The sequence below is a fragment of the Zootoca vivipara genome, chromosome 9, assembly GCF_965207765.1.
Source record: "Zootoca vivipara chromosome 9, rZooViv2.hap1.1, whole genome shotgun sequence".
NCBI lineage: Eukaryota > Metazoa > Chordata > Lepidosauria > Squamata > Lacertidae > Zootoca > Zootoca vivipara.
The window spans coordinates 47,246,551-47,259,530 of NC_142592.1; the positions used below are offsets into that span (position 1 = coordinate 47,246,551).

Genomic DNA, 12,980 nt, shown 5'->3' on the forward strand with positions numbered 1-12,980 from the left:
AATGGATTTATAAAATAAAATGCTTTTGGAGGAAAAATCTTTCTAAAGATAGTTTTCTATTTAAGTTACATTATAGTCCAAAGGCTATTCATCAGGAAATAAGGATTTGTTTTAAGTTTTTCATGTGTGCTAAAACTCAAAGTTGTTGTTTTTTTAAAAAATCGTTTAACCACATCAGTTAACAAACATGGATACATATGTTATAATGTTATTGTTTTAGTTAAATAAATTGTTTAAATTGTTACTAATGATTATTTTTCTCCTTCCAATAAAGTACAGCAAAAAAGTTGTCCAAGTATAAAGTTATATTATTAAACCTCAAAATAATTTCATAATTATCTGTCTATGTATTTCTAATAGTATAACCAAATCAGTAATTTTTTATATAACTGTAAAAACTACTCTGAAAATTTATTATTCCAGAAATTAAACCTTCATCTGGTTGTAAATATTAAGATTATACCCGCAAGAATGAGTCTTTCTATATATATAAAAAAGAAAAATATTTAAATCAAGCCTTACTGACTGGTGATTTAAATCGTGATTCAAATCGATTTGATTTAAATCAAATCCACCCTGCATAACTACTAAGCAGAATAAACATACCACTAAGATATTACAGTTGTGCCAAGAATATGTTGCAGAATATACCCACAATAAAGCACCAGAGAAGCTCCAGGTTTTGTCCATCCCTCAACAATTTCCACTGTTAGTCTTTTGCAGTAAGCATCGCATGCCTTAAAACAGGCATAGGCAAGCTCGGCCCTCCAGATGTTTTTGGACTACAACTCCCATCATCCCTAGCTAACAGGACCAATGGTCAGGGATGATGGGAGTTGTAGTCCCAAAACATCTGGAGGGCCGAGTTTGCCTATGCCTGCCTTTAAAAAAATGTGCTGCAGCCCTCTGAAGTAAGCCCTGCTGAATCCAGTGGGGCCTACTCACCAGGAAAGCAGGGTTAAGAACTGTAGCCTTTAAAGCGGCGCAAGACCCTTGGCTGCTCTGATCATCTTCCGTTCTTTTAATATTTGACCCACACCAAGCGCGGCTCCTTCCACAGCCAGCTTAATTCAACGCACGCGCGCTGTCCCGTTTTAGACACTAGGCGGCGCTGCAAAGGAGAGGGGGGGAAGAAAGCCACTCGTTGGTTCGCGAAAGGCGAACGAAGTTTGTGCCTCGGCGGGCGCCGTCCAATCCTTTAGTCCGCCTCAGCTTCTGTCTTAAAGGAGGCTGCGCGCGGCCTCCTCGGCTTCCGTAGTGGCGCTGAAGAGGAGCGTGTGTGCGCTGTTGGCGGAGTTCAGTGACACGGAGCCACGGCAGAGAGCGGAGCTCGCTCGGAATTGCCGCCGCCGCCGCCGCCATGAGCCGAAGCTACAACGATGAGCTGCAGTACCTGGACAAGCTGGACAAGCACTGCTGGCGTATCAAGAAGGGCTTCGTGCCCAACATGAACGTGAGTGGGTCGGAGGACGGTGGGTGGGTGTCTTTGTGCGTGTTCCGTCTGAGCTGGTGCCCCGCCCCGCCCTCCTCCCTTTTATTGCTAAAGTGAAGGAACGCACGAAGTAATGGTTAAGACTTCCCCTACGCATGTGCAGAGTACCACTCCTTCAAGATTTAAGTACCGCATTGGCAGCTGCTTTCCTTACCTGGTTGGGCGGGGATGCCTTCTGGCGTACATCATCCTTCAGTACATTAAGTGTTAAATCCAGGTTTGAAGTTAGTTTATGCTACATTCGGATTATAGTAGTATTATGATTGCACTACTTATGCATGTAGTGCCTTAAAGCACGAGTCTGACACTGCTGAAACCTTTCTCTAGTGAGGTGAATGTGGACTTCAACCTGTTTTAAAACCGCTTGAAAGTAAAATGTTATATGCATGATAAAAAAATTTTTTAAATGCCACCTGAAGCAGCTTCTGCTTGTGGAGAAGGAGGTTTCCATCACTGCTGGGTGTTGCTGTATTCTTGCTGTGTTAACAAGGGCTACCATCAATCAGTATTTTGGTCTTGGCTTGCTTCATGTTCTCAGAAGTGGTCTGGGTTGCTTCTGTGGCCTAGAGGCCAAGACACATACTTTCCCAAATTGCCCCATAAGAAGTAAAACTGTATTTTAGAAATGTTTAGGGCTTCAATAAGTTCAAGGACTTCTGAGAAGCCACATCTCTCTCATTTTGTCACAAGAAGATGTGAGTCTCTAGGACTCCTCAAGGAAGATCTGCAGAAATGTTTGAGGCTCTGCTTTTCAATGTTTTGCCAATTCTTGAAAGAAGCAATCTCATCATCCTGATCATCATCATTGCCAGTGCCTTTTGATGGATAGCATTAAAGACTGCAGACAATTCAATAATTGAGTTCTCACTTTTGATCTCTAACAAAAGATTACTAACTATAGCATTCATGTCATTCATGGATCAGAAGATACATTTTGTTCCATGATTCAAGATATCTGAAATTCTCACTGAAACTCAACAGCTTCTGTAACAAGTGTTCAGCCAAGCTTATTAGATTCCTAGTTTTAGTCCATCTAAACCTTTACTAGAAGTGACTAAAGTTGCCTTAATTGTGGCTAAGCCTTGTAGCCTGCTTAGATGCAGCTACATTCCAGCTTCTGCTTGAATGGTAAATCTTTGTCACTGTCCTTACATAAGAATGATGCATTTTGTTTTCCTTTTTCCTCATTCTTCTGTCTGCAGGTGGAAGGTGTTTTCTACGTGAACGATCCTTTAGAGAAGTTAATGTTCGAAGAGTTAAGAAATTCATGCAGAGGTGGAGGTAAGTATGTGTTCTTGTCATCCAATCTCACTGGTTTATGTTGTGCATGGAATCCTAGCTCCAAATTCACTTTTGATGAATCCAGAATTCACATAGATTCAACCAGTGCAGTTAGAGTTTAGGACTGCCTATATGTTCAGGCACGATAGAGTGATTCTTAATTGATGAAAAGTATTATGAGTCTTCATTTAAATATTCTCTCTATAATTAATATGCCATTTGTCAAACTAAAATGAAACACAACTTATTTTAAGACTTGGGCTTCATTTAGAAGCAGAACATTCTGCATAATTTTGCTTGCTTAATTTAAGCTAGTACAGTACTTTCTGGTTTGTCATAAGGGATCTTAACTGCACTGAAATTAAATCAAAGACCCCTTAATCTTGTCTTTGAAACATCTGTCTTCTTAGTCACAGCTTGTCTTATGCCAACTCTAAGGAGATGTGCTTCACAGTGAAGTTTTCACCTGTGATGTAATGGTGTGATATCATCAACCACAAATTTGTATGAAAAGAGAATGATTGTGTTTCTCATCATCTATCTTTTTTAGGAGCTGGTGGCTTCCTCCCAGCCATGAAACAAATCGGAAATGTAGCTGCACTGCCTGGCATTGTTCATGTGAGTGATTTTAAGGAGTTGTCACTATATCCTGATGACCTGTTGTTTCAAAATAGAAGCCTCATTTGCACACTTGGAGCCTATCTGTCTTGTCAGCATTTGTAGCATTGCCCTCTTAATTATTTTTGGAATAATTCAGGCATCATTAAATTGACCCATCAAAACAATTTCCTGACATTTAAACACCAGCAATCCAGGGCAAGATAACAGCTGTTTACATTGACCACTTAATTTGAAGGGGGCCTACATGCAACTTATTCTGACCAATATCTATGTTTGTGAGCTGCCCTTCATGAATTTACTGAGATTTTGGCTAGAAACAAAGGATTTTTATTTTTTTTGCCCATTTTGCAGTGATTGTGTGGCAGGGCAAGTACCGGTAGAACTTGAGTCCATGCTGTCGTAGAAACCTCATTTGTTCACATCTTATGACTGATTGGCTTTCTCTTGTTTATTTTAAAAATGAATTTCAGAGATCTATAGGACTTCCGGATGTCCACTCAGGCTATGGGTTTGCCATTGGTAACATGGCTGCCTTTGATATGAATGACCCAGAAGCAGTGGTATCACCAGGTATGAGCAGTTTGAATGTGATGTTCTCTGTGTAGGGAGAGAACTCTTATTCTGCAGATCTGGGCAATATATCGAAACTAGATGGGAAAACAAAATGTGTTTCATAGTACTCATTCAGGTGGAGGTACATTGTAGATGGATATGTAAATTGTCAATTAACCTACAGTTATTGTCTCACTGGACTCTCAGAAATCCATGCCTAGGACACTATTAACAGTAATGTAAGTAGCAATGAAGTCATTCACCCTGAAGCAAACTTAAAACAAATACAATTTAGGAATGCTTGTTTTGGAGTAAGAAAGGTACTGTATATTTATTTTTAATAATAAAAAACCCTTATGAATTCTGCATATTTAGGCTCCTTGAGCAGAAGATCCATGAAGTGCTGTCTTTTTGTAATCTGTGCCTTCCAAACCAATGCAGATTAGTTGTGTTCCTTCTGGCTAACAAAATTGAGGGGGTGATGTTTTTACTTATCCAAGTCAGGGGACATTTGCTGAAAAATATTTAACTATAACTTCTCTTTAAGAACATTTGATTGTGGTGATGAGTCGGTTCTGCAATTGCATGTATGAATTTTGAAGGGTGCATTGTGTTTATTTTACTCATGCAGGTGGTGTCGGATTCGACATTAACTGTGGTGTACGGCTCTTGCGCACCAATCTTGATGAGAGTGATGTCCAACCTGTGAAGGAGCAGCTTGCTCAATCCATGTTTGACCACATTCCTGTTGGTGTGGGATCCAAGGGTGTCATTCCTATGAACGCCAAGTAAGTGTTAACTTTCCTTTCTCCAGCAGCATCTCCATACCTGAAGGGTGTCTTCCCTCTACCCTTGTCTTTTTGTGTAGAAAGCAATGTATAAATTTAATAAGCCCTAACTGTATCTTAACAGTCAGGTATCTAGTCGTGTTGTAGTAGGAAATAAAGAGCCATGTGCCATTGTTAATTCTGTCCTGTATTTTTTTATTGTTGTTTTTTTTAAAAAAAAATAGCACCCCTTAACCAAAATCGCAATGTACACAGTGGTACCTCGACTTCCGAAGGTTTCGACTTACGAAGTCGGCAAACTCGGAAGTATTTTCTGTGCAGAAGCGGTGTTGTGTGTTATGCGCAAAGCGCAAAATCACGCTTAGCGTATGCGCAAAATGGACGCTTCGACATCCGAAGGTTTCGACTTACAAAGAGCGCTGCGGAACAGATCGTAAGTCGAGGAACCACTGTATAGCGAAAATACTCAGTAAGAATACACAGTCAGCAGTCTGAAATTATTTAACTGAGAGCAACCAAAAAAAATCTGGATATCTACAAAAGTTCAGGATTGTTTTTCTTATGTAATCAGTACAACAATACCAATCAGTTGTGTCAATTACTAGAAGTCAATCTCTCTCTGTGTTGCCCCAGGGATTTAGAGGAGGCTCTGGAGATGGGGGTCGATTGGTCCCTCCGAGAAGGCTATGCCTGGGCTGAGGATAAAGAGCACTGTGAAGAATATGGGAGGATGCTGCAAGCTGATCCAAATAAAGTCTCTGCGAGGGCTAAGAAAAGGGGTTTGCCCCAGGTAATTGGTCTTCTGAGATGATGTTGCATTACTACTTAGAACTTCATGCTAATTTCTTGGTTACATTTCAGCAGAGTGAGAATATGCAAGGAAAAAAATAAGTCTTGATGAGAGGATTATTATTATTATTATTATTATTACTATTATTACTATTACCATCAGAATAGACTACCCCCCTTCATCCCAACATCCCACAGGGGGTTACAACATTTAAGGCACAATATTAAAAACAGTTTAAAACAACTTACACTGACTAAAGGTGCTGGACTTGCTGATAGCCAGTGAGAGCAGAATCTGTGTTCAAGTATTACTCATTCTGAGTAGGCTCAAGGAATTTCCTGAAAACCAATGCCTTGGCATGATGCTTTGTTAGGACAAAGATGAGAAACCTATGCTGCTGTTGGACTGTAATTTCCTTCATCCCTGGCCATGCTGGCTAGAGCTGATGGGAGTTAAGAGTCCCACAATAATCTGAAGTATCAAGTAGGAGGATAATAGCTAAAAATTAAACCTCCATGTACAGAGACAGTAACCCTTCCTCAGCATCTGATCAATGGAGGTCATGTCATCAGTGTCCTGGGTTTGAGCTTTGCAGAGATGTCTGGCTGCAGATGAAGATAAGCACTGGGCATTGACTGCATGGGCTTTCTAGTGTGAACACAACAAGGAAATTTATATTCTCACAGTTCTAAACAGGCGAATTGTCGGAGAACCAGCCGACTCTTAGGTGCGAGGAAATCATGAGACGAGAGTCAAGAGTTTCAGATAGAGAGCATGAGCAGAGTGCGCTGGCTGCCTCTCAGTCTCAGCTCCTTTATTAAGGATCCTTTCCTCGTAAAATACATTAACCTTTAACTTATACATGACTCATGCAAACAAGGAAGATGTGTAAACAGACAGGCTGGCGCCAGTGGTCCTGTGGTCCTGTGGTAAATCACTTGATTGATTACCCCCCAATAAACCTGTGCCTTACACAGAGAACTCCACCCGCACACCCCCACAGCGAATATTTTACAGTTCAGTAAACTGTAACACTCGAGTAGATTTCAGGCTTATAGCTGAAACCTTTGCTCTCAGCAGGATCTCTTCCTCTAGCAAGATGCCACATGGCACCAAAGACTGACAGACCTTTGCCTCAACCTTTCTAAGGGAAACAAGTTGTCTTCCATTTTGCTTCTCATTTCAGTATCTGCTCAAATCGTAGCTAAGCTTTCTTCTTTTATTTGACAGCTGGGGACTTTGGGAGCAGGAAACCATTATGCTGAGATCCAGGTGGTAGATGAAATTTTTAATGAATATGCTGCCAAGAAGATGGGCATAGACCACAAGGGCCAAGTTTGTGTGATGATCCACAGTGGCAGCAGAGGCCTTGGCCACCAAGTAGCTACAGGTATCTAGGCTTTTTCTTCCTTTCTTCTTCTTTGCCCTTGAAACTTCCCCCCCTTCTTGCAGGTACCCACAGACTCCAGTTACTGCTTTATGCATTATTTCCTCCCAATCTTCATGCATGTCATTGGCATTTGTGGAAGCCTCAGATATGTCCAGTTTCTGGGTGTGCTAGTTCAGATGGGCTTAATGGAGACCTACACTGAATTTGCTTTTTGTCTCTCTTCCTCCCCCCCACCCCTTTTACAGATGCCCTAGTGGCTATGGAAAAAGCTATGAAACGAGACAAGATCATAGTGAACGACCGCCAGCTGGCATGTGCCAGGATTGCTTCAGAGGAGGGACAGGACTACTTGAAGGGAATGGCAGCAGCTGGAAACTATGCATGGGTCAATCGTTCTTCCATGACTTTCCTCACCCGACAGGTGCGAAGAAAGAGCATGAACTTGTTCACTTCCATCTCTTTAAGCCCCAGTGGGATCTATTCAGCTGCATTCTGTTTGATTGACACCTGGGTAACATTTCTGGAATGATTAAATTATTTTGTTCCAGAAGGGAATCCATATCACTCCACGTTGGTAGGAAGAGGTTGGCTTAACTGGCTTGTGGATTGGTGGTGCAGTGCCTTGTCATCTTCCTCATAAACAGGATGTATGAATGGGGCTGGGCCCATTGACTTTCCCCTTGAACTTTAAACTGCTGAGTTATGTTCAGTAGAGCAATGTGAGGGAGTAGGTGCTGGAAATGTCCTTCCACTATTGCCATCACGGTAACAGCCTTAAGTTATGTGTTCATCAAATTATTTGGGCTCTTACCAGCCCAAAAATATATTTTAAAAATTCAGAGGACTGCTCCTTATGTCTATAATGTTGTTTTCTAGGCTTTTGCTAAAGTCTTCAATACCACCCCTGATGACCTGGATTTGCATGTGATCTATGATGTATCTCACAACATTGCCAAAGTAGAGCAACATGTGGTAGATGGAAAAGAACGGACCCTGCTGGTGCACCGGAAAGGAACGACCAGAGCTTTCCCTCCTCACCACCCCCTCATTGCGGTTGATTACCAAGTAAGAATTTGTTGCCATTTTCTTTCTTGCCAATGCCAACGGGTCCTGCAAATAGTATATTTGTTAATCCTCATGGACTTCCACACCTAACAGCCCGTGTTCCTACAGTTGTGTTGGTGCACCTTTCTACCTTATTCCTTTTCATGCAACTATACAACCTTCTAGCTGTCAAGACTTATATTTCTCAGTGTCTGCTGTACTGCTGTATTACAATCAAAACATCCCGATTGGTCAAAATTTGCATGTCTCCTGTCTGCATGTCTCCTGTCTGAGATTTCCTTGATTCACTATGGAAGCTTGACCCTTCAGTGGATCCTTGCTGAGCAGCATATGCTTACAGCTTGAGGGGACATGTCATCTTGACTCTGCACCCTTCTTTTGCCTCTGCAGCTGACTGGCCAGCCTGTCCTGATTGGTGGAACAATGGGAACTTGTAGCTATGTCCTTACTGGTACTGAACAAGGCATGACTGAAACCTTTGGTACTACCTGCCATGGAGCGGTGAGTAACAAAGAAACTTTAAACTTTCATCTAGCTTGGGGGTGGGCAGCCTTCCATCTAGTGGGCTGTATTTTATTACCAGAATCCCAAGTTCCATCAACTGGAGCCTTGTGCAGAACCCATATGCTTCCAATGAAATACTTCCAGCAGGAGAACAAAAGTTGGGAGTCAGGCAGTAGATTTAGCAAGTAGATTTCGAACACCCTGTGATTTACTGGTAGATCCAGATTTACTTTGCCCATCACTGCTCTTACTCAAGTGCTTCCTCGCCCATGGGTCTAAGGTGCAGCATTTGCAAGAATCCTGTCTGTAAATCCTGCTTGTTTAATTTCCAATAATTGAAATGTACATTGACTTCATTTGAATTGCATAGGACATTTTATTTCTCTAACTGAAGATGGTAACAGCAAGGGTGTAAAAACAAAATCACTTCATGTGTGACAACCTTTTCAGCATCCAAGTTCCTTATACCTTTAAATAGATGTGCATATGTGTGAAGTATGGTTAATGCAGTTTTCAGAGCACAGAAAGGCCTGTTCTCATGTTGCAACCCCCTGGATCTCTTCTGAAGGAGGCACACAAAGATATGCAGGCCTAGAAGTCATTGGGTTTGTTGCATTCATTAGCACAAAATAGCCAGGACCCTATTTATTTGACACTTTCTGGATGCCTGTTGTCAGTGTCTTATTTTCCCTGAAGAGTATATGGCAGTAACTGAAACAGTGATTGTCGTTTTTAGGGGCGTGCATTGTCACGTGCAAAATCTCGGCGCAACTTGGATTTCCAGGACGTATTGGACAAGCTGGCGGACATGGGGATTGCAATCCGGGTTGCATCCCCCAAACTGGTTATGGAAGAAGTAAGTGATTTACCGTATAAACTTCTTTGTGGGAATTTACTTCTGGGGTGAGCTTCCTCTCCTGGTGAAGTATTAACGTCTGTCAGCAACAAGGGGACACAACACTTTATTGGACTCTGCCATTCTAGGAACCTTAAACCTCTTCCAGGCTAAAATGGTTTCCTCTTCTCTCCCCTTCCTTCATTTGGGAACATCTAGTGCACCATGTCATTGTTAAGAACATTCCTTTTTTTTTAACGAATAGAGTCTGAAAGGCAAGTGAATGTTGTACATTTCATTTCAGTTATTTCTTCTGATGACCACGTGAGCTGGAAAGATAGTCTCTTTACTTATAAACTCCCAAGAATAAAGTGGTTTATTTGGGAGGCGGCGGGAGAAGAGTGTGTGTGGCTTCACCTCTGAATTCCTGTGTCGCATTTTAGTAATAGAGAGGGGGACATTCATCGCAACCCCCCAAAAAAGTTTTTCCCCTAAAGATTGAGGGAAGCTTGTTGAAAAGTATTGTTATTATTACTAGTAGTACATTTCTATACCCCCCTTCATTGGAGAATCACAGGGTGGTTTACAGTACACCTGTTCAAAAGGACTTAATATAGTCCTTCATAAACTGAATAATGGGGGGAAATAGGTGCTCTCCTTGTGTAAGTTCTCCTATCTTTTTAAGTTTGGTAATATGGGATCTGCTGAAAGCCCCCCCCCTTTTTTTTGAGGGAGCTACTGTAGGAGGAAGAAGGGCCTTTTCAGTGGTAGCACCAATGTTGCTTAATTATTCTTTAAGAACCTCCCCTTAAGCCAAGTCTTGAGAAATCAAAGGAAGGCATTACTCTTTTAAGCACACATTTTGGAGAGTTTATCTGAGATTACGGGCCTTATATCAAGGAAAGCCTTAATGATTTTGCTTAGATGATTTTTGAAATTAAATCACATTGTTAAAATGATTTTTATTCTAACATTGTATTAATCTTATGAATGTATGAATGTATTTAGAGCCTCGTGTATTGCAAGCTGCCTGGTAGCTTTTTGAATGATGTGTAATAGAAATTAATAATAATAATGGAAAAAAGCTTCAAAACATATTCTTAACTCTCTTTTTACATCTCATTTATCCTAGGCACCTGAATCTTACAAGAATGTGACAGATGTGGTTAACACCTGCCATGCAGCTGGCATCAGCAAGAAAGCCATTAAACTGAGACCCATAGCAGTGATCAAAGGCTAGGGAAGTCTTTCCCTGAACTGGGCAGCACTGTTCTTGCTGAAGACCTTTTCCCACCAGAGTGCTTGGAGGTTGTTCCCATCTAAAATACAAACTGACACAGACTTTATGTTAGAACTCTTTAAAGTAAGTTTGTGCCTGGGGGTGAGGGGCTGTTTTCTTAAGAGGAGCTAAATCAAGACACATAGCCCTTCTTTTTCTAGAGTGGTGTCTAAAATTGGGTGAATTTCTTTTAGCAGAATCTAAAAGCAGCCTTGTTCAGAATAGTCTTTGCTCTTAATAAATTATCTGTGCCCTTCATGGTGAGATTCTGACCCATGCTGATTTGATAGCCACCAATCTGCAAGGAGGCTTTCTCTGGTGTAGGCCAAGTACAAATGCTACTGTTCACACTTGGTTGTTTTTGAATTTTTCTCCTGATGTGAGTTGTTTGATCTCCTTCATAATGTACCAATCTGTACTATTGGAGATAGAAAGGGATTTTTTTTTTTTGCACTGAGCTGCAATAAAGCCTGAACAATATCCTTCATCTTTGTGGCATGACTACTGTCACAAGTACTCTACTATAAAAGTCTATGATCAAATAGTTGCTCCCATAAGTGCACTAGCATGGATTCTGTTGAATGATGGGTAGTAAGTTTGCACAAGCTGTGTTGCCCATGATTCACTTGGTGCAGCAGGTTCTCTGTGTATGTTTGTTTATTGGAATCCCTGATTACAGCTCAGTTGGAAAACTTTGTTAGAGAAAAGTTGGTATTTCTTGAAGAGAAGCCAACTTTGCCTTGATGTCCCTCATGAACCAGGGCATCCAGATGCTATAGAAGCTGTAATTGCTTTGGCATGGACAGATTGTGTCCTAGCAGTAGTGAAATGAGAAACATAAGCTGAGCAACCATTCAAGGTACGTAAGCCCTGTCTTCCACTGCATCTGGTCACTCGAAAGGTAAGGAATGCTGCCTCTTAAAGCAGCAAGCTGGAGAACTTGCCCAGCAGTCTTGCTACTTTTCAGTGAGCTTTAGATAACTCTTAAAAACTGCAAAGGAGCATGTCAGTTAGCTGTGCGCATAAAATGCAAACTAAACCACTTGTCACAAAAATATGGATTCCCAGAGAGGAAATTGAAGCCGCTACACTCCTTCCCCCAAGTCCTGCTGTGTGAGCTAAACCTGGGCATGGCTTAGTAAGCTTGTGGTTTGTCTCACTTCACATAAACCACAAGCTGTAACCAGGGTTCATTCTTGGGTTCACAGCTCTTGGTTTGTCTAAAGGAGACAAAGCACGATCCTAGGTTCAGGTAACATGCTAAGCCAAACCATGGTTTAGCTCACAGCAGGAATAGAGACATAGCGTTGGCAGTTTCCTCCCTGGGAATACTAACATGCTCTCACCGTGGTTTGACTTTGCTTTATGTGTGAACTGGCTCACTATGTAGATGGGGGAATTGTTCACTCCTCATCTCATGGGCTGCTGTTTGCACATTGCAGATAGGTGGGGAAGCAGCAAAGTTACCTCTGTTTGGGTACAGATTAGGATGATTTCAGCAGGACCAGCATAGGTTATTTTCTCCCTTCTGGCGCTGCTGTTTTCTGTTGACCTTAAAGTGCCCCAGTACTTGATCTGCTGGATGGTTAGATTTTGAAAACACTTTTGCCATCCTCTCATGAAGTAACAGGAATGGTTGCTCTATGCCAAAATAAGCATGATTTGCAAAGTCATTGTTTGAATTTTATTGACATTCTGGAAGTGATTTTCTTGAGAGGTCTCAAAACTGACAAATAAACAGAGAAAGTCACTGCAATGTGTCATTTATATTTCATGTAAAGAAAATTACATTTAATTTAGAGATAAGATGGAAGTCTTGCTTGCGTAACCTAGTGATCCTCACACTTACCTCAGATGCTGTGGTGGAAAAATAGTTAACCTTGAACTTTGCAAATCACCTCTTTGCATTTTCCTTATCTGAGACTGGAATGCTATACTTGTTTATATTAAGTAAGTTCCAGTGTACTCAGTGGGGTGTAGACCTGTGTAGGATTTCACTGTGACTTTCCCCCAGCTAAATGGTGTAAATCCAACTACAGTCAATAGGGGTCATCTAGCTAAAGGGAAACGTAAGAAATGCAGAAGCTGTGGAGTAACTTGTCTAGAAGAGCTTGAAACAAGCCGCTTGGTAAAGAATCCAACCTGGCCCTTTCTTGTTCCATGGATCCCTCTGGAAAAGATTGTTCTAACTGGTGCTTGCTGATGTCAGCAGTGACTTGGAATTAACTTAAAAGGGGGTAATAAAATGCAATATTGCTGAAACGCAGGCCAAAACAACAACAAAATGGTTGTGATGGCTATATAAAATCTACCCTCCAGGGCATTAGGATGACTCACGTGCAAGCTGAATTGCCTCACCCCTTATGTTGGTTTAGCACTACTA

General features: G+C 41.4%; 1 protein-coding gene across 1 annotated transcript; it reads left to right on the forward strand.

Moving 5' to 3' along the window:
- The first annotated feature begins 1,247 nt into the window (after positions 1-1,247).
- RTCB (RNA 2',3'-cyclic phosphate and 5'-OH ligase) lies at positions 1,248-12,347 on the forward strand. Its single transcript, XM_035127829.3, has 12 exons — positions 1,248-1,453; positions 2,695-2,773; positions 3,324-3,391; positions 3,865-3,964; positions 4,578-4,734; positions 5,368-5,524; positions 6,755-6,914; positions 7,160-7,335; positions 7,791-7,979; positions 8,370-8,480; positions 9,220-9,339; positions 10,451-12,347. The coding sequence occupies exons 1-12, from the start codon at positions 1,361-1,363 to the stop codon at positions 10,556-10,558; spliced, it is 1,518 nt and encodes a 505-aa protein (XP_034983720.1). The 5' UTR covers positions 1,248-1,360; the 3' UTR covers positions 10,559-12,347.
- The last annotated feature ends 633 nt before the right edge of the window (positions 12,348-12,980 follow it).

Coding starts and splice junctions, on each gene's coding strand:
- RTCB (XM_035127829.3), top strand. CDS start 1,361: ATGAGCCGAAGCTACAACGATGAGCTGCAGTACCTGGACAAGCTGGAC. Junction 6,915..7,159: donor TGGCCACCAAGTAGCTACAG/GTATCTAGGCTT, acceptor CCCCTTTTACAG/ATGCCCTAGTGGCTATGGAA. Junction 9,340..10,450: donor CCAAACTGGTTATGGAAGAA/GTAAGTGATTTA, acceptor CATTTATCCTAG/GCACCTGAATCTTACAAGAA.